Consider the following 24,134-nt stretch of genomic DNA (forward strand, 5'->3'; position numbering starts at 1 on the left):
CACAGCGGAGAGATGTTACTCTGCCGCTGCCCAGGTTGATCCGCTGGCTGGGTGCCTTGTTTTCTAACGCTGCCGCGCTCTGCTGCTGATGCTGCTGCTGTCACGGAGATGTGGAACCGTCAATGGGACCGCAGCCCCTGAAGCGCGCGCACCTTCTCACGCAGGGAGCGCGCATTCTCATTTGAGAATGGGGGCTCGCCGTACGAGGCGCGTGCAAATTATTATATTTCACTTCACCAATCGAAGCGTGCTAGTGACGCGCGTCCTTCCTCCATTCCTTCTTTCCTTATACGAGCACCCGGAACAAACACGTGCGTGTGTGTGTCAGTAGTGCGTATGAGCCCATTTCAGGACCACGGACAGTGCAGTGGGCAGCCGGCGACGAGATTCTAAATGAGACGGATAATCCAAGTTTCCCCGTCTTTTTTCATAAAACATGTATATTTATTAGGCTAAAACGTTGTGGTACTTGTAGTATAGTACGTTGCTAGTTAACGACGTAAAGGATGCCACTTTTTATGAATGTGGCCATGTGTATGTTGTCTAGTAGCCTATATCATGTGCAGGATAAACTCTAACAACGGGAATTCTAAACCACCCATTGTATAATTAACCAATAATAATATTGTTATGTTATGAATGTTATATATATATATATGTTATGARTTTTTTATCGTGGATGTGATGTGGTCATAGCCACGAAACGAAACCGTTGTATAATACTACATATTCTCGTCTCATTCATTGAATTGAGCTCCAACAGAGTTGTAGCCTGTCTGTTGGCTGCCTGTTTGAGGTGCTCGATTAAGGCAGCTCTCCGCACCTCTCTGATTCAGAGGGGTTGGGTTAAATGCAGAAGACACATTTCAGTTGAATGCATTCAGTTGTACTACTGATTAGGTATCCCCCTTTTCCTTTCATATCATAAGTCTTTCACTTTAGCCCGACGCAGGTGTTTCACAGCTATGCTACAGTATTTGTAGTGCTACAGGGTTTGCAGCTCAATCTAATAACAGGCGGCGATTCTATGCCAAGAAAGTCAAGGCTTGTAGAAGCGAATGGGGATTTTATGTCATTGTCCACTATCTTTCAAGAAAATCATGTTTTCAAAGAAATAGCCCCAATTCGTACACAATATCAGCCTACCAGCAGATGGCAGCACGTAGCCGGTCAATAATAGAAGCTATTCACTGGACAAACAACTATTGACGTTCAGGCCTAGAACACAATTGATTTAGGAATCTGTCACCCTACAAATGTACAATATTTAGGGGTGCTGCATAGGCTAAGTAGTTTCGCTGTAACCTGGGATGATTGAAAATTAAACATTTGGCTGTGTCTTATTTAGGTTTACACAATGCTTCCTTGCAACACATGGTAGCATTTTAAAAACAACATAAGATACACATTGTTGTTCCAAGCAAAAGGCCTAATAATGAACAAGAATAAGAATATATGTTGGGGTTAATTATTAGCCCCGAATAACATGTAGATGTAACTTACAAATCACTTTTATGTTGATATGGTGATATCTTGAGGCCACTGCTGTAGAGCCATACGTTAAATTGCCGTTCACCTAGCAGTAGGAGACTGTACATGGGATAGCCTACAAATTGGCTTGTTGAGGACTTTTCTACCTGTCTCAGCTAAAGTGGTGAAAAATGCTCAGTAGAGTCTCTACTAACCCAATATGCTTAGTTTTGGAGGGGGTGGAGAASGAAGTCCTGCTGGATATGTCTGACACACCCGCCATCAACAACGACACATATTTGGTTAGTAGAGACCCTTCTGAGTATTGTCCACMCCACTTTGGCTGAGACAGAAGAGTTCTCGCTACAGCCCAATATTCAAATTAAATCACATTTTATTTGTCACATGCTCCCGAGTGGCGCAGATGTCTAAGGTACTGCATCTCAGTGCTAGAGGCATAACTACAGAACCTGGTTTGATTCCATCCTTCGTAAACAACAGGTGTGGATGAACAATATGTTCAACACACCAGTTGTCATACTTGCACCAAGGGTCAGGAAAAAGATGAGTGACAGTAGGAGTGAAGTTTTTGGAAAAAGTGGACCCATGACTTTTGGCTGATCCATTTGTGGTTACAGGGTGGGTGAAAACAGAGTTGGGTGCTGTGGAATTGGTGAGGGTAACCAGAAGTGGTCTTGTGATAATTGTTTGTTTCTGCTGGTCAGAGGGAGAAGGCACTCTGCGTTAAACAAACGGGGGCAAGAAATTCGAGTTATTTTGCTCTCAAGAAAAGGGTGCCACTGAAAGGAGTGATTACTGGGGTAGCAGTAAATGTAAAAGTTGACCAACTGAAGGGGAAGATTCCTGGTGTTTGTGATGCTCGTAGTTTGGTGTGACGCAGACAGGGTGGTGGACGCAGACAGGGAGGGGTGAGTGGTGGTGAGTCAATGTCTGTTTTTTTGTTTTGATGTTGATTCTTTGCCCGACAAAGTGATGTTAGGATATATGAGTTATCCTGTACGAGCTTTTCTGCCGAACACATTACGTTGTTACAGGTGCCAAGCTTATGGGCATGTAGCAGCAGTGTGTAGGAGGGGGGTTCCTAGGTGTGAGAAGTGTGCAGAAGGGCATGAGACAAAGGAATGTGTAGCATTGGGGAAAGTAGTGGTATGTGTTAATTGTAGAGGAGCTCATTGGGCTGGGAATCAGAAATGTCCTGTGCGAGAGAGGCAGGTTGAAGTTTCCAGGGTTAGAGTAGTGCAGAAGTTGTCATATGCTGAGGCAGTGAAGAATGTAGAGGAAGATGGGTCAAGGGTACAGTAGATCTGTACCAGTACAGAGGGATAGGCCAACAAGTGATATATGTTTCAGTACGATTGGATTTATAGCAATGGTTATCAACTGTACTCCAGGGATGGAAAGTAAGTCACAGAAAATAGAGGTTGTGGTGGCAGCTGCATAGAGGTATTTGGGTGTGCGAGACTTGACATCAGAAGAGTTRCAGGGTTTGTTAAGTGTTTGTGTCCCATCCTTTCAGGTTGTTGGACTACGCTAGGACTAAATAKATTTAAATAGTGGAGTAGGTGGTGTTATTTGTATTTGTTTGTGAGTGTAGTGTTAGATGGTAGGGTATTTGTTTATTTATTTATATTTTCAAGCAAAGTACAAGGGAGTTCTACTCCAGTCTAGTAGGTGGCGGGGTTGCAACATTTATTGGTTGCCAACCGCCGTTAAACCTCATCGAAGAAGAGGAAGTGCTGGTGACGGAAGACTAGTACATATGTTAATAACAGCGCTGGTGTCGAGAGCTGAACATCGACCGATTATCTGGTAAGAAAGAAATATGAACACTAGAAAAATTTCTCTGCAAAAATGATGGGTGCATACTATCTCCGTGTGTATACAAATGTATATTATGTCAACATCGAATAGTGTTATTTTTCACACATTCCGATGCGTGTCTATTGCTCCATTTATTTGTGCGGCGCTGCATGAATGCATTTGGTCGTGTCTAAGCTTAAAGTCCATCTTCATTCGTTTCGGATACATTTAATTATTCCTTTGGACAAATTGTGCTGACAAGTGGTTTAAATGATATCGAGTAGGCTACACTATAATATGAAACGTAAGAGCCGTTTCAATGCTAACGGATGGACCTGTGGAAACTATTATTAACCTATTTAATCCCATAAAAACGTTTTCAGTTATAAGGCTCTAAAAATGTTACTGAATGATCTATCAATGTATTTCCAGCAAATATTGAAATAATAAAGGGTCTCAATGAAAGATGTGCAGTGTCAYATGTTTAGTGTGAATTGTCACATGACCAGAGCTGTTTACTTCCTGGTTGCACCATGAGAAGAGGATGACTGCATCAAAGCTCCCAAACAAAAGGTTAGTAAAGTATGTTAACATAAAGTTAGGACAAAGATTTTTGGTACACATCATCTTTAAKGTKTCTAGTATTGATACATTCATTTGCAATTACTCAACTTTGTTCAGTGTGGTCATAGAATGTGTAAACATGTTGACGGCAACAATAGTGACCGGCGGGATAACACAGTGCGTCTAGGTATACACATAGTTATACACATACATAGTTCTTGTTTTACCTAACTTTCCACTCTGTTCTTTCTTTTAGTTTSACTTTGAGTCAAGTTCTGGATATGTTGGATCTAGGTGACTGCCCAGACAAGGCATGCAACATTGCAGTTATCCCTCAAAATGAGAAAGATGCTGTCCTGAGTGATTGTGATAGCGATGGGTCAGATATGGACTATGGAAAGGCCATTTGCCAGCCAGGCTGTTGAATGCATATGCTGAACATATGCAAACAGATCATGACAGGAACAACGTTATCAGTGATGATGACCTACCCCTCATCCCCCCCATCCACAACCTCCTCCACCCCCCTCCATTGTTGATAATGAAGAGCCAAGGGCCTCTACCCGCCAGAGGGTCCAGTCAGAAGAGCCAAGGGTCTCTACAAGCCATAGGGGTCAGCCAGAAGAGCCAAGGGAAAAGCTGCAGGTGGTCAAAAATAAAGATTGAGTGTTCAAACAATTGAAGAGTCCTGCCACTGATGTGATTCCAAAACACATAGTATACAGCCCAAATATGCAAAAGTTTGGCATGAAACCACTGAGCCACGGAAGGAGATCTTTACTGACTGCTACTGTTGAAGATCAGGCAAGATATGACAAAACTTCTCACTGGCCAATCAAGACGATGCACCGGTTCCAGAGAAGTCGTCATTGTGACAAACGTACTACCTATGCATGTGAGAAATGCAAAGCGCCACTGCACATTGAGTGCTTCAAGATATACCATGGACAGTAGAAAAGGAGATAAGATCGAATGAAAAAGGGCTGAAAAAGACAATAAAAGAAAAATAGAAAAGTCGATAAAGGGTGAGGAGAAGCAGTACAACGGACTCTAGGAAGAAAAGAAAAGTTGACGAAAAAGACAATCAAAATGACTGAAATATTTTTGGAAAAGGTCAATTGATTCAAGACATACTGTATGACAGTAGGACTGACTGATCACAGTTCAAAATAGTGATGCACAAACTAATTTTGCTCTTGGTTCTGAAGCCTAACTCTATGATATACTGTGTATATATATATAAGCACTCATTGTGCAGTGGTGCTTTTTAAATATATATATATATATACATATAATTGTATTTTGTTCAGTGTAGGCCTCTACTTGAATGCATATTCTACAGGCTGCCTCTATCCTAAATGTTACCTTTATGTTCAGTGGGAATGAATCACACGACTGCTATACAGTTGTTAGTGAATGTTGCACTAAAATGTCACAATGACAATGTTACAATAAATATTGCACTAAAGTACAAGTTCAAATGTTACAATAAAGTTACAATATTAATGTTTCAATACATGTTGCACTAAAGTAACAATGTTACAATAAAGTAACAATGTTGAAATACATTGATGGTCGTTTTTTTGTCTTTGCTCTCAGTATTCATATCGATGTAGTGTAATGGTTTTTGATGTGTAAAATAGTCACACTAGAATGTGACGGGGCATTCTAGTGGCAATGCTGGGGACAGCCAGTGACAGAGTTTTAAATGTGCTAATAACTGGGTTGGGATATATAAGAACTTTGATAACTGCATAGGAGAAATATGTTAATTCAGTATACGTAACATTATCCCACCGGTCACAATTGTGACCGACCATAAAACACACTTTTTCACCTACTTTTCCATTAAAATGTCAAAAAATAATGATTGATTACTTCAAAGGGTTACTAATGGCACTTGATTTGGATATTTTCATGTCTGGGAAAAGTTTGGGATTAAATGGGTTAAGTGTGCACGGGCCAGGAGTTTTTCCTGACCAAACAAAACAACTGTCAGTCTGGCACAATGGGGAGTATGATGTACACCAGTTGCCACCGCTTGGTCGTGATGAGACACAGTGCTGGCTTTTGTTCCTGCCCAGCTCTAACCCAACAATGGTTTTAATCAGTTTTTTTGGTGGTGACTTGTTCATCTACCCAGGATGTCCTTATTATTAGACACTGGGCAAATCAGGACACCTCCATTTCAAGATAGTTTAAATATCAATGTGGCCATCCCCATGAGCCCATGTGTAACACAAACCTCTTTAAACCTATTTAGTATAACCTCTTTAAATCGCTGTAACTGTCTTACCACCTCTCTCTCCCGGGCCTCTCTAGCAGACATGTTGCCTGTGTTGGTGGTCCATGGGGGAGCGGGGTTCATCCCTAAAAAGCGTGTGCAGCCTGCTTGTGCTGGGGTCCGGGCTGCAGTCAGGGGGGGATACTCCAAACTCCAGGGGCAGGGCAGTGCCATGGATGCTGTGGTGGAGGCCGTCACTCTGCTGGAGAATGACCAGCACTACAACGCAGGTAAACACACAGCCATGACTAGGGCCTGGAGTCTTTCCTAGCCAGGTCACATGGCCAGAGAAAAACCACCTGGCCCCTCTGAGATCAGCAATAAGGGTCAGATAAGGTAAATAGCTCCACCTATATTTACTTGGTACATGGTTCCATGGTAATAGTTAAGCAATATTAACATGGAATTACCAAATAATTATTCATTTATCTTGTACTTTTTTGTTGGTGTTGTAAACACCAGTAGAAACAGTACCATAAAATGAAGTGCTACCAGATTTTACTGTCAATGAAACTAACCTGGATAAAGAAAGGTTGATAAAGAATATCACATTTTATTGGTCACCTACACGTGTTTAGCAGATGTTATTGCGGGTGTAGCGAAATGCGTGTGCTTCTAGCTCCAACAGTGCAGTAATATCTAACAGTTTCACAACATATACTCAAAGAACACATAAATCTAAGTAAAGAATGGATACACATATATATCAGAGCGGGATTGGACTAAGATAGTGGCATCGTATAGAGTACAGTATACAGTTGAAGTCGGAAGTTTACATACACTTAAGTTGGAGTCATTGAAACTCATTTTTCAACCACTCCACAAATTTCTTGTTAACAAACTATAGTTGCATGACACAAGTCATTTTTCCAACAATTGTTTACAGACAAGTTAAATAATCTATAATTCACTGTATCACAATTCCAGTGGGTCAGAAGTTTACATACACTAAGTTGACTGTGCCTTTAAACAGCTTGGAAACATCCAGAAAATGACGTCATGGCTTTAGAAGCTTCTGATAGGCTAATTGACATAATTTGAGTCAGTTGGAGGTGTGCCTGTGGATGTATTTCAAGGCCTACCTTCAAACTCAGTGCCTCTTTGCTTGACATCATGAGGAAATCAAAAGAAATCAGCCAAGACCTCAGAAAAACAATTGTAGACCTCCACAAGTCTGGTTCATCCTTGGGAGCAATTTCCAAACGCCTGGAGGTACTACGTTCATCTGTACAATCAATAGTACGCAAGTATAAACACTATGGGACCACGCAGCCGTCATACCGCTCAGGAAGGAGACGCGTTCTGTCTCCTAGAGAGGAATATACCTTGTTGCAAAAACTGCAAATCAATCCCAGAACAACAGCAAAGGAACTTGTGAAGATGCTGGAGGAAACGGGTTGAAATGTATATATCCACAATAAAACGAGTCCTATATCGACATAATCTGAAAGGCCGCTCAGCAAGTAAGAAGCCACTGCTCCAAAACTGCCATAAAAAGCCAGACTACGGTTTGCAACTGCACATGGGGACAAAGATTGTACTTTTTGGAGAAATGTCCTCTGGTCTGATGAAACAAAAATAGAACTGTTGACCATCRTTATGTTTGGAGGAAAAAGGGGGATGCTTGCAAGCCGAAGAACACCATCCCAACCATGAAGCACGGGGGTGGTAGCATCATGTTGTCGGAGTGCTTTGCTGCAGGAGGGATTTGTGCACTTCACAAAATTGATGGCATCATGAGGAAAGAAAATTATGTGTATATATTGAAGCAACATCTCAAGACATCAGCCAGGAAGTTAAAGCATGGTTGCAAATGGGTCTTCCAAATGGACAATGACCCCAAGCATACTTCCAAAGTTGTGGCAAAATGGCTTAAGAACAACAAAGTCAAGGTATTGGAGTGGCCATCACAAACCCCTGACCTCAATCCCATAGAAAATTTGTGGGCAGAACTGAAAAAGCGTATGCTAGCAAGGAGGCTTACAAACATGACTCGGTTACACCAGCTCTGTCAGGAGGAATGGGCCAAAATTCACCCAACTTATTGTGGGAAGCTTGTGGAAGGCTACCCCAAACGTTCAACCCAAGTTAAACAATTAAAAGGCAATGCTACCAAATACTAATTGAGTGTATGTAAACTTCTGACCCACTGGAAATGTGATGAAAGAAATAAAAGCTGAAATAAATCTCTCTCTACTATTATTCTGACATTTCACATTCTTAAAATCAAGTGGTGATCCTAACTGACATAAGACAGGACATTTTTACTAGGATTAAATGTCAGGAATGATGAAAAACTGAGTTTAAATGTATTTGGCTAAGCTGTATGTAAACTTCCGACTTCAACTGTATACATTTGAGCTGGGTGATGCAATATTTACAAACAATTAAAGTGACTAAGAGTACAGTTTATACATATGAGATGAGTAATGCAAGATACGGAGACATTATTAAAGTGGCTATTGATCCATTTCTAAAAGTGGCCAGTGATTCCTAATCTATGTCTATAGGCAGCCGTCCCTGATGTGCTAGTGATGGCTGTTTAGCAATCTGATGGCCTTGAGATAGAAACTGTTTTTCAGTCTCGGTACCAGCTTTGATGCACCTGTACTGACCCCGCCTTCTGGATGATAGCGGGGTAAACAGGCAGTGGCTCGGGTGGGTCATGTCCTCGATGATCTTTTTGGCCACCCTATGGCATCGGGTGCTGTAGGTGTCCAGGAGGGCGGGAAGTTTGCCCCCGGTAATGCGTTGGGCAGACCGTACCACCCTCTGCGGTTGTGATACAACCCGACAGGATGCTCTCAATTGTGCATTTGTAAAAGTTTGAGTGTTTTAGGTGTTAAGCCAAATTTCTTCAGCCTCCTAAGGTTGAAGAGGTGTTGTTGCGCCTTCTTCGCCACACTGTCTGTGTGGGTGGACAATTTCATTTTGTCAGTGATGTGTATGCCGAGGAACTTGAAGCGTTCCACCATCTTCACTGCGGTTCCATCGATGTGGATAGGGGGGTGCTCCCTCTGCTGTTTCCTGAAGTCCATGATCATCTCCTTAGTTTTGTTGACATTGAGTGAGAGGTTATTTTTCTGGCACCGTACTCCCAGAGCCCTCACCACCTCCTTGTAGGCTGTCTCATCGTTGTTGGTAATCAAGCCTACTACTGTTGTGTCGTCTGCAAACTTGAAGATTGATTTGGAAGAGTGCTTGGCCACGCAGTCATGGGTGAACAGGGAGTACAGGAGAGGGCTGAGCACGCACCCTTGTGAGGCCCCGGTGTTGAGGATCAGCGAAGAGGTGTTGTTTCCTACCTTCACCACCTGGGGGCGACCCGTCAGGAAGTCCAGGACCCAGTTGCACAGGGCGGGCTTCAGAGCCTCGAGCTTGATGATGAGCTTGGAGGGTGTTATGGTGTTGAATGCTTAGCTATAGTCAATGAACAGCATTCTTACATAGGTATGCATCTTGTCCAGATGGGACAGGGCAGTGTGCAGTGTTGTGGTGATTGCATCGTCTGTGGATTTATTGGGGGCGGTAAGCAAATTGAAGAGGGTGTAGGGTGATAGGTAAGGTGGAGGTGATATGATCCTTGACTCTCAAAGCACTTCATGATGACAGTGGTGAGTGCTACGGGGCGATAGTCATTTAGTTCAATTTTCTTTGCTTTCTTAGATACAGGGACAAGGGTGGCTATCTTGAATCATGTGGGGACAACAGACTGGGCTAGGGAGAGATTGAATATATCTGTGAACACACCAGCCAGCTGGTCTGCGCATGCTCTGAGGACGCGGCTAGGGATACCATCTGGGCCAGCAGCCTTGTGAGTGTTAACATGCTTAAATATCTTATGTCGGCCACGGCTAAGGAGAACCCACAGTCCTTGGTAGCGGGTCGTTTCGGTGGCACTATTATCCTCAAAGCGAGCGAAGAAGGTGTTCAGCCTGTCCAGAAGCAAGACGTCGGTGTCCGCAACGTGGCTGGTCCTTTTATAATCCGTGATTGTCTGTAGATCCTGCCACATGCGTCTCGTGTCTGAGCCGTTGAACTGGGACTCAACTTTGTCCCTATACCGACGTTTAGCCTGCTTGATTGCTTTGTGGAGGGAATAACTACACTGTGTGCATTCTTCCATATTCCCAGTCTTCTTGCCCTGGTTAAATGCGGTGGTTTGTGCATTCAGTTTTGCGCGAATGCTCCCATCTATCCACAGTTTCTGGTTGTGGTAGGTTTTAATAGTCACAGTGGGTACAACATCTCCTATGCACTTCCTGATAAATTCATTCACCATATCGGTATATGTGCCAAAATTATTTTCTGAAGCTACTCTGAGCATATCCCAGTCCGTGTGGTCAAAGCATTCTTGAAGCGTGGATTGCGATTGGTCAGACCAGTGTTGAATAGACCTCACCACGGGTGCTTCCTGTTTGAGGTTCTGCCTATAGGAGGGGAGGAGCAAGATGGAATCGTGGTCCGATTTGACGAATGGAGGGCGGGGGAGGTCCTTATATGCATTCTGGAAGGTAGTATAGCAATGGTCGAGGGTTTTAGCAGCGCGAGTACAGCAATCAATATGTTGATAGAATTTAGGGAGCCTTTTCCTCAAATTTGCTTTGTTAAAATCCTCAGCTACAATAAATGCAGCCTCAGGATATGTGGTTTCCAGTTTGCATATTTTATTATCCAGAAATTGGACATTAGCGAGTAAAATAAGTTTGATTGCTCTCCAGAGTGTAATCAAGGGATCTGCTCCAGGGAAGTCGTAATCTTGGTCGTAATGATGGTAGTTCTGGTGAGTTGCCGCCGCTCTAATATCTAATAGTTCTTCCCGGCTGATATGTAATGACACAACAATTCCTGAGCTAATAAAGTAAAAGAGAGTACATAAACAAACAAAATACTGCAGAGTTTAAGAGCTAGTCGCGATGCTGCCATCTCCATCGGCGCCATAATCTGAAGACATGTCTCTGAGTCCTCTTGTATCTCTCCATGCATCAGGGCTAGGCTCGGTGTTGAATGTTAAGGGCGAGGTGGAGATGGACGCCATCGTGATGGACGGGAGATATCTGGCCAGCGGAGCTGTCTCTGCGGTCAGAAAAGTGGCCAACCCTGTACAACTGGCCAGACTGGTCATGGACAAGGTACTGTACGCACACACACACAGGCACACACACACACACAATTTGCTTAGACAAAATGTTGATCATACAGCAGTTCAGGGTGTTTGGTATATTATTAGGATCCCCATTAGCTGTTGCAAAAGCAGCAGCTACTCTTCCTGGGGTCCACATGAAACATGATAATGACATAATACAGAATATTAATAGACAAGGACAGAACTACATCAAAAAATGTTTTTATCTAAAGGCACACGTAGCCTAAATATCAATGCATACACACAAACTATCTAGGTCAAATAGGGGAGCGGCATTGTGCCGTCAGGTGTTGCTTCATCTGTTTTTTTGAATCCCGGCGCACTTTCCCACAGCGCTCTGTCACGCGGAAGCAAGTGAGGTACAGTATATTCTCTACATCTTGAACATTATTCCCCATTGAATGAGCCCGTTACCCATTGCAGACGAGCCATCTGTGTCTGACTGGAGAGGGTGCCAATCAGTTTGCCCGGGCGATGGGTGTACCCGAGGTGCCAGAGGAATCACTGATCACAGAGTATGCCCGTATGCGCTGGAAGAAGAACCTGGCAGCTGATGCCAACCCGGTGGAGTGCCAGATGTAAGATAAAGCATGACATGATATTTCATACCATCGAGTTGAATACATTAGATAGATATTGAAATGGATTGTAACATGATGAGATGTGTGACATGATAGAACATAGCATGGTATAATAATAATATTGCATGATAGATGTTAATGACATTTTTAATTGAAGTGTGTCTGTCACAGGGGGAAGATGGGTACGGTAGGGGCGGTGGCAGTGGATGCAGAGGGGAACATAGCCTGTGCCACCTCCACCGGTGGCATGCTGAACAAGATGGAGGGCAGGGTGGGGGACACAGCATGTATCGGTGAGACATCTGATGTTATGTCATATGAGGTAAAGAGATGTGGAGAGAGAAAGAGAGGAGTGGAGAAATGAGGAAGAGACCTGCAGCTTTAACAGTGATCCAGAAAGCTGAGTGGCATGGTGAACTCTGACCGCTGACACGTGGAGGAATGTGTGGTGGTGTGGAGCCACTCACTCACGACCTGCTGGGTTAATATTTCACTATGGAGATTATTGCAGTCTGAACAACACACACTGCTACCTCACACTCATAGTTTGCTTCATAAAAGTGCAGAGGCACAGGCATAGAGTACGTACACAACATATGCACATACATTTACACACATACACAGAACAGGGGTTAAACAATCTATTACTTGCATGTAATTGAAGAAGTGGTAAGTGGAGTCTCGTGGTGAGTAATGTTAATCAGTGATGCTGGTAAACAATCAATGATCAGCTATGCAATTCACCCAAATATCCCCATTCACTGACATGCCTTTAGAAGTGAATCACTGTCAAGAGTTTCATAGATCACTAGTTTACAAACGTAAGGGCTACCTGGAACCGTTCTGAGCCCTCGCCTGCTATATACTGAGTGCTGACTGTATAGTTGGTAACCCACCACAGGTTGTCCGGTAAGAACCAGGTTTTGGGATAAAGGCCAAAAATAAGTTCTGAGGTTAACACAGGTTTAGGAGATCTAATTTGTTCTGTTCTATGAGATAATGTCCGTTAACATGACCTTTTGTAAAAATGTTATTTAGGACGTATTGTCCATATACAAAGGTAGGAAGCATGCATGAATTTCACAAACACAGTAGTATAAATAAGTTGGCACAACAAAGAATCAATTCTCACGGGTTGAACTGAGGCACACATTAACTTGACTAGGCCACCTCCTACTCCCGTAGGCCCTTCCCACTGGGCACATCACGTCATTTCAACGTGGAAATGTGGGCAATATTTGGTTGAGCAGTGATGAATGAGATGTCAACCTTTATTCACCCTCTCAAAAAGACATCCAGAAGATTGGCAATTCAATGTGGCATTACTATGCTTTCAACCTTTTAAAAGCACAACCAAATTCCAATGGAAGAACAATGTCAGATTTTGGTTTAGTTGTCTTCTAAATATGTGTTATCACTGCACTCCTTATAATAGCACCACCAAATGACATGGATTGCAGTTGAGATTACATTCAAAGTTAAAAAAAAAATAATCTCAGGGAGGTTACAAGTACAAAAGAACTGACTGAAATGCATAGAAAGATAACCCCAACCCACCCCCCATTTCCCATCCACGAGCCTGTTTATTTTGCAGCAATGCTGCCTGTCAGCAGTAATTTTCTCAGATTGAGAGATTCAAGGGGCTATCATCGTTAACCTCTAGGGTATGTGGGACGCTAACGTTCCACTTGGCCAAAAGCCAGTAAAAATGCAGCGCGCCAAATTCAAATATATTACTATAAAAATCTATCTTTCATGAAATCACACATGAAAGACACAATTAAAGCTACACATGTTGTGAATCCAGCCAACATGTCTGATTTCAAAAAGGATTTACGGCGAAAGCACACCAAACGATTATGTTAGGTCAGTACATAGCCACAGAAAAACACAGCCATTTTCCCAGCCAAAGATAGTAGTCACAAAAAGCAGAAATAGAGATAAAATGTATCACTAACCTTTGATGATCTTCATCAGATGACACTCATAGGACATCATGTTACATAATACATGTATGTTTTGTTCGATAATGTGCATATTTATATCCACAAATCTCGGTTTACATTGGCGCCATGTTCAGAAATGCCTCCAAAATATCCGGAGAAATTGAAATTGATCTTCATCAGAATGCACTCCCAGGAATCCTAGTTCCACAATAAATTGTTTTGTTCGATAATGTCCATTAATTATGTCCAAGTAGCTACTTTTGCTAGCACGTTTAGTACACATGTCCAAACGCTCGCGCAGGTCCAGGCGAACGTCGGACGAAAACTTAAAGTTATATTACAGGTCGAATAAACTTGTCAAACTAAGTAGAGAATCAATCTTCAGGATGTTGTTATCATAAATATTCAATAAAGTTCCAACCGTAGAATTCCTTTGTGTCTACAGAAGTAAGGGAACGCAGGTCGCTATCATGTGGAATGCGCATGACCAGGAACTGGCTCTCTGCCAGACCACTGACTGAAACACCTCCTATCCGGCCCCACATCACAGGAGAGGCTTCATTCAACGTTCTACAGACTGTTGACATCTAGTGGAAGGCGTAGGAAGTGAAAACAGATCCATATCTTACTGGGATTTGAATAGGCGATGAGTTGAAAATCGACCAGCCTCCAAATTCTCACTTCCTCTTTGGATTCTTTCTCAGGTTTTTGCCTGCCATATGAGTTCTGTTATACTCACAGACATCATTCAAACAGTTTTAGAAACTTCAGAGTGTTTTCTATCAAATAGTAATAATAATATGCATGTACAGTGAGGAGAACAAGTATTTGATACACTGCCAATTTTGCAGGTTTTCCTACTTACAAAGCATGTAGAGGTCTGTAATTTTTATCATAGGTACACTCAACTGTGAGAGACGGAATCTAAAACAAAAATCCAGAAAATCACATTGTATGATTTTTAAGTAATTCATTTGCATTTTATTGCATGACATAAGTATTTGATACATCAGAAAAAGCAGAACATAATATTGGTACAGAAACCTTTGTTGCAATTACAGAGATCATACGTTTCCTGTAGTTTTGACCAGGTTTGGACACACTGCAGCAGGGATTTTGGCCCACTCCTCCATATAGATCTCTCCGAATCCTTCAGGTTTCGGGGCTGTCGCTGGGCAATACGGACTTTCAGCTCCCTCAAAGATATTCTATTGGTTCAGGTCTGGAGACTGGCTAGACCACTCCAGGACCTTGAGATGCTTCTTACGAAGCCACTCCTTAGTTGCCCTGGCTGGTGTGTTCGGGTCGTTGTCATGCTGGAAGCCCAGCCACGACCCATCTTCAATGCTCTACTGAGGGAAGGAGGTTGTTGGCCAAGATATAGCGATACATGGCCCCATCCATCCTCCCCTCAATACGGTGCAGTCGTCCTGTCCCCTTTGCAGAAAAGCATCCCCAAGAATGATGTTTCCACCTACATGCTTCACAGTTGGAGGTGGTTTTTAGAGTTGTACTCATCCTTCTTCTTCCTCCAAACACGGCGAGTGGAGTTTAGACCAAAAAGCTCATTTTTGTCTCATCAGACCACATGACCTTCTCCCATTCCTCCTCTGGATCATCCAGATGGTCATTGGCAAACTTCAGACGGCCTGGACATGCGCTGGCTTGAGCAGGGGGACCTTGCGTGCGCTGCAGGATTTTAATCCATGACGGCGTAGTGTGTACTAATGGTTTTCTTTGAGACTGTGGTCCCAGCCTCTCTAGGTCATGTACCAGGTCCTGCCGTGTAGTTCTGGGCTGATCCCTCACCTTCCTCATGATCATTGATGCCCCACGAGGTGAGATCTTGCATGGAGCCCCAGACTGAGGGTGATTGACCGTCATCTTGAACTTTCCATTTTCTAATAATTGCGCCAACAGTTGTTGCCTTCTCACCAAGCTGCTTGCCTATTGTCCTGTAGCCCACCCCAGCCTTGTCAGGTCTACAATTTATCCCTGATGTCCTTACACAGCTCTCTGGTCTGGCCATTGTGGAGAGGTTGGAGTCTGTTTTATTGAGTGTGTGGGCAGGTGTCTTTTATACAGGTAACGAGTTCAAACAGGTAAGTTATACAGGTAATGAGTGGAGAACAGGAGGGCTTCTTAAGAAAAACTAACAGGTCTGTGAGAGCGGAATTCTACTGGTTGGTAGGTGATCAAATACTTATGTCATGCAATAAAATGCAAAATTATCTTAAAAATCATACAATGTGATTTTCTGGATATTTTTTTTAGATTCCGTCTCTCACAGTTGAAGTGTACCTATGATAAAAAATGACAGACCTCTACATGTGTTGTAAGTAGGAAAACCTGAAAAATCAGCAGTGTATCAAATACTTGTTCTCCCCACTGTATTAGCATCTGGGACAGAGTAGGAGGCAGTTCACTCTGGCCCACGCTATTCATCCAAAGTGAAAATGCTGCCCCCTATCCTGAAGAAGTTAAGTAACACAGAATGCAAAGCATGAATATACAGTTTAAAAATATGCGCTTTGAAATACATTTTGTAACTTTGCCCCAGAAGCATTTAACTGCAGGGGACTCCCCTGAGAATGCCCTACCTGATTTAGGGAACACACTGAACAGTTGGGATTGGGGGCCAATTTTATCGTAAAACGTTTCCTCTGTGTTAAATACGTCTGTGAACAAACTAAAATCAATAAATTGAGGTTCGGATAATGGGATGCCAAGTCATATTTTCCATATTGTATTCCAGTTAAAGGGTTGTTCAGATTCAATTAGATATGTCGACCATACTTTAAGGATAGCTCAGAATATGGGCTTTCCAAAAGTTGTTATATACACTACATGACCAAAAGTATGTGGACACCTGCTTGTCGAACATCTCATTCCAATCAATGGACATTGCTGCTATAATAGCCTCTTCCTCCGCAGTTGGTGTTCCAATTCATCCCAAAGTGGTTGATGGGGTTGAGTTCAGGGCTCTGTGCAGGCCAGTCAAGTTCTTCCACACTGATCTCGACAAACCATTTTTCTGTATGGAACTTGTTTTGTGCACTACGGCATTGTCATGCTGGAACAGGAAAGGGCCTTTCCCAAGTTGGAAGCACAGAATCGTCTAGAATGTCATTCTGAATGTTATGCTGTAGCATTAATATTTCCCTTCACTGGAACTAAGGGGCCTAGCACGAACAATGAAAAATAGCCCCAGACCATTATTTCTCCTCCACCAAACTTTACAGTTGGCACTATGCATTGGGGCAGGTAGCGTTCTCCTGGCATTGGCTCCAAACCCAGATTCATCTGTCGGACTGCCAGATGAAACCCATTTTCATGAAACTCCCGACGAACAGTTCTTGTTGCGAGAGGCAGTTTGGAACTCGGTAGTGAGTGTTGACTGTAAATCAAATAATAATTGATTTAAACACACTTTTGCAAATACAAAACCTAGGAGGCTCATGGTACTCACACCCTTCCATAGACTTATACAGTAATTATGACAACTTCCAGAGGATGTCCTCCAGCCTATCAGAGCTCTTTCAGCATGAACTGACATGTTGTCCACCCAATCAAAGGATCAGAGAATTAATCTAGTACTGAAAGTGTAAGCTACAGCTAGCTAGCACTGCAGTATATAAAATGTGGTGAGTAGTTGACTCAGAGAAAGAGAACAACAACACTTGAACAGTTCTGAACAAATTAATTTCTTCCAAAATGAAGAAGAAGCAATATAGAGAGATATTTCTTTCAGTTTCACTTAGCTAGCAAATGCAGCTGGCTAGTTTAGCGTACTGAAACACCCTGCTCAAATGGAGGGATGCTATGTTAGCTACTTGGCTATGACTTTACAACACAACACTGGAACTCTTCCCAGTCAATGTATGCTGCTGGTATTACTAATTTATTGCCACCGGTGCCCGCCGGTGTAACTGCTTACTGACTGTACACTGTAACGTTACTGCATGATTTTAGCGATTTTACTGCAGATTCTTTGGGTGACAACGATGTAGGCTGTGTGTAGCGGTTTGGCTTTGATTTTTTTTCTCCACCTGATCACATACAGCTGATGTGTTGTGCATTGAAGTCGAAGGGTAGAGGTGAGAGGAGGAGAGCGCATAGATGCAAGGAGGAATACAACGTGGCTGCTATGAATGTGAACTGTGTTTACGTGTGATCAGGGGTGTATTCATTCCGTCAATTCTGAAAAAAAAATCTTAAACTGAAGCAAACAGAACAAAACTTGGGATAAACCTGCCCTCAATTTGTCCAATGTAAACTCTTGTTTGCAACTGTTGGACAAACGATTACACCCTATATCAGCTAGATGCAGGCAAGGCGGTATTGCATGTCACTGTCTGTCTATGTGTCACTGTCTGTCACCTTAAATGTGTCTCTCGACCTGATTACACCCTATATCAGCTAGATGCAGGCAAGGCGGTATTGCATGTCACTGTCTGTCAGCTCAAATGTGTCTCTCGACCTGTGTGCACCTACGTTGTAAACTTTTATTCATAGGCTAGGTTGTAGCAACCACATGATGGGTATAGGGGAAATTCAAGTATCATGTAGTAGCCTAAACCTATCACTGTTACATTGAAGTAGGTGAATGGAATATGAATGAGAGTCATCCAATATGCTGTAATACAAATAAGGTGACTGACCACCACGGGTAGAGATGGAGTCTTACATTGAGTCTTGAGAGGCACTAGTGCTGATTTGGTTAGATAAATTCAGCTTCATCAAAATCTGTCAAATTAATCTATGGTCATCAATGCGTTTGGGAGCGATTGAGATGCATTGTCTAGATATAGTAAAATATCATCCGCGTACAATGAGATGAAGTGATCAGTAGATTTGATGGAAATAGATGTTATTTCATTTGATTGGCGAATTGCCTCAGCCAGGGGTTGCATGGATAATACAATTAGCACAGGCGTGATTGGATCGCCTTGTCTGTTATTTCTAGTGATTCTGAAAGGAGCAGAGCGGATATTGCCTGTTAGAACTATGGCTAGGGATTGGCATATATTATTTTAATCATATTAATGAAATTGGCGCCAATTTCCATATGTTCCAAGACTGATCAGAGATACAGTGCCTTCAGAAAGTTTTCAGACCCCTTGACTTTTTCCACATTTTGTAACGTTACAGCCTTATTCTAAAATTCTTGACATTTTTTCCCCCCTCATCAATCTACACACAATACCCAATAACGACGAAGCAAAAACAGGTTTTTAGAAATGTTTGCTAATTTATATAAAATAAAACAAACTGAAATATCCCATTTACATAAGTATTCAGACCCTTTACTCAGTACTTTGTTGAAGCACCTTTGGCAGCTATTACAGCATCGAGTCTTCTTGGGTATGACGCTACATGCTTGGTACACCTGTATTTGGGGAGTTTCTCCCATTCTCTAGAGATCCTCTCAAGCTTTGTCAGGTTGGATGCGGAGCGTTGCTGCACAGCTATTTTTAGGTCTCTCCAGAGATGTTCGATTGGGTTCAATTCCTGGCTCTGTCTGGGCCACTCAAGGACATTCAGAGACTTGTCCCGAAGCCACTCCTGGATTGTCTTGGCTGTGTGCTTAGGGTCGTTGTACTGTTTGAAGGTGAACATTCGCCCCAGTCTGAGGTCCTGAGTGCTCTGGGGCAGTTTTTCATCAAGGATCTCTCTGTACTTTGCTCTGTTCATCTTTGCCTCGATCCTGACTAGTCTACCAGTCCCTTCTGCTGAAAAACATCCCCACAGCATGATGCTATGGATGGTGCCAGGTTTCCTCCAGATGTGATGCTTGGCATTCAGGCCAAAAAGTTCAATCTTGGTTTTATCAGACCGGAGAATCTTGTTTCTCGTGGTCTGAGAGTGATTAGGTGCCTTTTGGAAAGCTCCAAGCGGGTTGTCATGTGCCTTTTACTGAGGAGTGGCTTCCGTCTGGCCATTCTACCATGAAGGCCTGATTGATGGAGTGCTACAGATATGTTTTCCCTTCTTGAAGGTTCTCTCATCTCCACAAAGGAACTCTAGAGCTCTGTCAGAGTTACCATCAGGTTCTTGGTCACCTCCCTGACCAAGGCCCTTCTCCCCTGATTGCTCAGTTTGGCCAGGCGGCCAGCTTTAGGAAGAGTTTTGGTGGTTCCAAACTTCTTCCATTTAAGAATGATGGAGGCCACTGTGTTCTTAGGGACATTCAATGCTACAGACAGATCTTTGCCTCCTCACAATCCTGTCTCTGAGCTCTACGGAAAATTCCTTCGACCTCATGGCTTGGTTTTTGCTCTGACATGCACTGTCAACTGTGGGACCTTATATTGACAGGTTGTGTGCCTTTCCAAATCATGTCCAATAAATTGAATTTACCACAGGTGGACTCTAGTCAAGTTGTAGAAACATCTCAAGGGAAACAGGATGCACCTGAGTTCAATTTCGAGTCTCATTGTAAAGGGGCTGAATACTTATGTAAATAAGGTATTTCTGTTTTTATTTTTAATACATTTGCAAAAATGTCTAAAACATAACATGTGTAAAAGTCAAGGGGTCTGAATACTTTCCGAAGGCACTGTATGACCATTCTCGTCTATTAAAAGCTTTTTCTGCATCGAGAGATAATGCAGCCCAAGCAGCTGTTGTTTCTGATGAAGCATCTAAGATATGTAGTAGTTGACGGAGGTTACCCGAGTATAAGCACTTTTTCACAATCCAGCTTTGGCCCTTGTGGACCAATTTTGGTAAATAAGCTTCGAGACGGGACGACAAGGTTGTGGAAATTCACCACTAAGGACTCAAATCACAGTAAATGAAGCAATCTTTATTATCATGACCGGAGAGGTTCACTAACTCAATACAAGCCTGGTGAAACTCCAAAGGGGGGGTTCTCTTTCAGTCGTATTATACTGCTACACAAACAAGTCATATAAGCATGGTTGGTTCCTACATGTGACTGACTGATACCACACCAGGCTTCTTACCTTGAAACTGAGATATTGTATTACTCCTTTAAGTTCCCTGATCAATGTTCTGGGCGTACTGACAAATTGCTTATGAGTGATACTGTGGTTTACTCCTTTGTGTAGTCAATCCGTCACTCGCATGAACCCAACCAAGACAGGTTATTACAAAGCAGAATTGTGCTAAACATACGATCTGATACACACAAAGAGAATTTCCATCACAACATATTTTTGGAAAAACCGTTTAATATCTGTGTTTATCAAAGGTTCACTAAAAAAGTGAGAACACACTTTTTTTATATAAAAGTTAAATTAGTGCTGTATTCACATCTCTCCTAAATTAACCTTTGTGAATGGCGGCTGTATTAATCATTTAGAGCAATAGTGGACCTAATTTATTAAAACATTTTGATTAAAACATTTTAAATATTCTTAATCCTATTCTTTAAATTGTATTTTGGTACAGTTGTAGATGTGAATCTGACATATAATTTGTTATCTTCTCGACCAGTTAATAGTCTATTTACTGTATTGTAAAAGTGTACCGCAACCAAATATCAACATATGAAGGAGATATATATATTTTGTGCCACTGACTTAGTCTGGCTTTAATTCCATTTTGTCTACAAATGAATAATTGATATGTTGGATTCACGTCTCCATCTCAACCAAAACCAAAGTTAAAGAATAAGACTTCATCTAATCAAACTTTAAATTCCCTTTTAAATAAAGTTTGATTTGATTTAGTCCTATTCTTTAACTTGGATATTTGGATGAGATGTTGATGTAAATCCAACATCTTAATGATTATCTTGAAGATTACATTAGAAATCAGGCCTTTGGTAATTTGTTGTCTATTTTTAGTTGAATTCAGGGTTGAATTGAAACAATAGCTGTTGATGACTGCAGATGCTATGTAGGCCTAAATACCATCATTGATGATGTATTGTTGCATTTCATTTGCTGTTAAACCTACCCTTTGGAATGACTTCGATAGCAACTGTGAATATACACTATTTAGTTATTAAGAGATCTCTCAATAATTATTCTCACTGATGGCACATTGGTAGTAGGCAGTTAAAAATATAAAAGCTAAGCCAGGCTTGGTTAAAACCCTGGATAGGATACCAAATGAATAGTTGTAGATCATCTCTCCAGTAGGAGGTGCTGCCCAACCTACTGTTGTTTTTTGTTGTTTTCTAATGGTGTGTATAATGTTGAAGATCTGACATTGTTTCAAAGGTACAAATTCAACATTTTATACAAGGTTTGTCTATGTTGAAAATTGGTATCATAATTCTGTGGTTGAAATTTCAATTTTCTCAAAACAACAGTTTACGTTGATTACTTTTTTCAAATCCAATGTATTTTCCTTATAGCTTCCTTGTCACAATATGTTGCCATATTACGTTTTTTTCCCCTCTTTTTTTTTTGGTAACTCACCTGACACCCAAGGGGAGAGCACCAAAGAGGTGACTGGCTGACTGGCTTGTCAATAAAATACCCTTAAAGGTGCAGGGAATTTTTTAAATACTCGGTTTGTTTACAACTTTTCTTTTTGGTACCTGTAAAGAGCATTCTGTAAATGTAGTCTATTCTATTGTTTACCTCGCCATCTAGTGGCTCAAAGTGGAAACTGCACCCTCAGACAACCAGGCATGTTACAACTAAGCCAGGCTATCAAGGCTAGAAAAGGTTTCCACCCCACTTCTACCAATCCAGTTGTCAGATTGGTAATTCATTACGGAAGACTGATTTTTCAAGTATTCCAGGCTTTAAGACCACATGAAAGTCAATACGTGTAGCAGATGTTTCCCTCTTATAGTGTGTGAAAAGCGGTGTGTATGTGTTTCAGGGTGTGGGTGTTATGCTGATAACAGGGTTGGAGCGGTGTCCCCGACGGGTGAGGGTGAAGCCATCATGAAGGTCACTCTGGCTAGACTCATCCTGTTCCACATGGAGCAAGGTAACACACACGGACACACACGATGAAAAAAACGATTGATTGACATGCATTCTTCAGTAACTCCATCCATTTATAACCTCATCCATGCATCAATCCATCCATTCATCCTCCCTCCCTGGTGTGTCCCCTGCAGGGCGCAGCGCGGAGGCAGCAGCAGACGAGGCCTTGGCCTATATGAAGGAGAGGGTGGGAGGTCTGGGGGGAGTGGTGGTGGTAGACCCCCAGGGTGAATGGTCTGTTCGCTTCAGCAGCTTGCAGATGGCCTGGGCTGCAGCCCAGCAACAAACACTCCACTATGGCCTGTACACTGGAGAACACTTCACACAGAACATAGACGACCCTTACTAACACACACTTCACCTCCACGTATGTGTTGAGAGAGAGTCTAAAAGAAACCCTACTAACAAGCATAGGTAAACAATCAATAGAAAGCACTTAATTGAACATTTTCCGTCCACTAGACTCTTATCATAACTGTGTTTTTAGCAATCAGAAATATTTCAATTTTGTCTAATCCTCAGATCAATGATCATATCTAGAGCCAGTATTTGGAAAGTGTTGATCTACTGCCAAATGTAACTATGAAGGAATAAAGCGTGTTTTAAAAACAAACAGGTTGTCCTTTCTGATGGGTTTTCAGTGCCTCATTTGGAGTCCTTAACAGCCATGGTTGGTCATGGCATAAATACTAGCTGAGGGTTACACACAAAGTTGACACGTGGTGTGTCCCCCTTACATGTACTGTGGCCTGCTGGCAAAGGTCATGTGCCACTCGGTTTACTCCACTAGATGGTGCAGAACATCAAGATTGTCTAAAGGTTATTTTACATCAATTTGCTTTGGTTGGTTTCTGTCGGATCTCTTTATCTCAGGGGGTGTAGTCGGTTCACAAATTCAGGCTAAACCATTCTGTTTGATCTCAATAGTCTGAAGTGGTGTCCTCTGCCAGTCTTCTGTCCTTCCCCTGCCTGGTTTGAAAATGGACCAGAAATCCAGTCTGCTCTAATCAGTACTGGTGATGTAAAGGAGACAGAGATGAAGCCATGTGTTATTTGCTGAAATAGGGTAGGTTATAATTGAGACAGGACAGGTGTGGTATAGAGGGGTCTGAAGGTGCTTTGGGTGTCAACACTGCCACTCACTCTGCCAATTCCCCCATTGTACATTACTGCTATGAGTACAAACAGAGAACCTCTCCTCTGACAGTCAAGATGGCTCTCCTACCCTTTCACCAGCTGGTTTGTTTCCTAAACATCACTTTGGAAATATGGGGAGAGATGCATGGGCATCTTACAGTTCTGTGGGTGAGAAAGTGATACCTACTTGTCCAAGGGCATCAGAAACAGAATAAAAAAGAAACACATTGATTTGCTGTTCTCCTATTCATTTCTACTATCTGATCCAAA

General features: G+C 42.3%; 1 protein-coding gene across 3 annotated transcripts; it reads left to right on the forward strand.

Moving 5' to 3' along the window:
• The first annotated feature begins 3,195 nt into the window (after positions 1-3,195).
• On the forward strand, positions 3,196-23,340 carry asrgl1 (asparaginase and isoaspartyl peptidase 1). Of its 3 annotated transcripts, none has more exons than XM_023969967.1 (7): positions 3,196-3,300; positions 6,178-6,369; positions 11,129-11,271; positions 11,709-11,863; positions 12,038-12,159; positions 22,618-22,728; positions 22,862-23,340. In XM_023969967.1, exons 2-7 carry the CDS (start codon positions 6,183-6,185, stop codon positions 23,074-23,076), a joined length of 933 nt encoding a protein of 310 aa, XP_023825735.1. In that variant the 5' UTR covers positions 3,196-3,300; positions 6,178-6,182; the 3' UTR covers positions 23,077-23,340. The 3 variants fall into 3 exon arrangements, with proteins under 3 accessions (XP_023825735.1, XP_023825736.1, XP_070291047.1); XM_023969968.2 differs by having other exon boundaries at positions 3,201-3,300; positions 6,181-6,369; XM_070434946.1 differs by having other exon boundaries at positions 3,217-3,299; positions 6,167-6,369.
• The last annotated feature ends 794 nt before the right edge of the window (positions 23,341-24,134 follow it).

Source organism: Salvelinus sp. IW2-2015, linkage group LG25 (assembly GCF_002910315.2).
Source record: "Salvelinus sp. IW2-2015 linkage group LG25, ASM291031v2, whole genome shotgun sequence".
Taxonomy (NCBI): domain Eukaryota; kingdom Metazoa; phylum Chordata; class Actinopteri; order Salmoniformes; family Salmonidae; genus Salvelinus; species Salvelinus sp. IW2-2015.

What these genes read in the sequence shown, in the direction of transcription:
- asrgl1 (XM_023969967.1), top strand. Translation starts at nt 6,183, where the DNA reads ATGTTGCCTGTGTTGGTGGTCCATGGGGGAGCGGGGTTCATCCCTAAA. An exon ending in TGACCAGCACTACAACGCAG is followed by an intron (nt 6,370 to 11,128) that starts GTAAACACACAG and finishes TCCATGCATCAG; the next exon opens with GGCTAGGCTCGGTGTTGAAT. An exon ending in GGGGGACACAGCATGTATCG is followed by an intron (nt 12,160 to 22,617) that starts GTGAGACATCTG and finishes TATGTGTTTCAG; the next exon opens with GGTGTGGGTGTTATGCTGAT.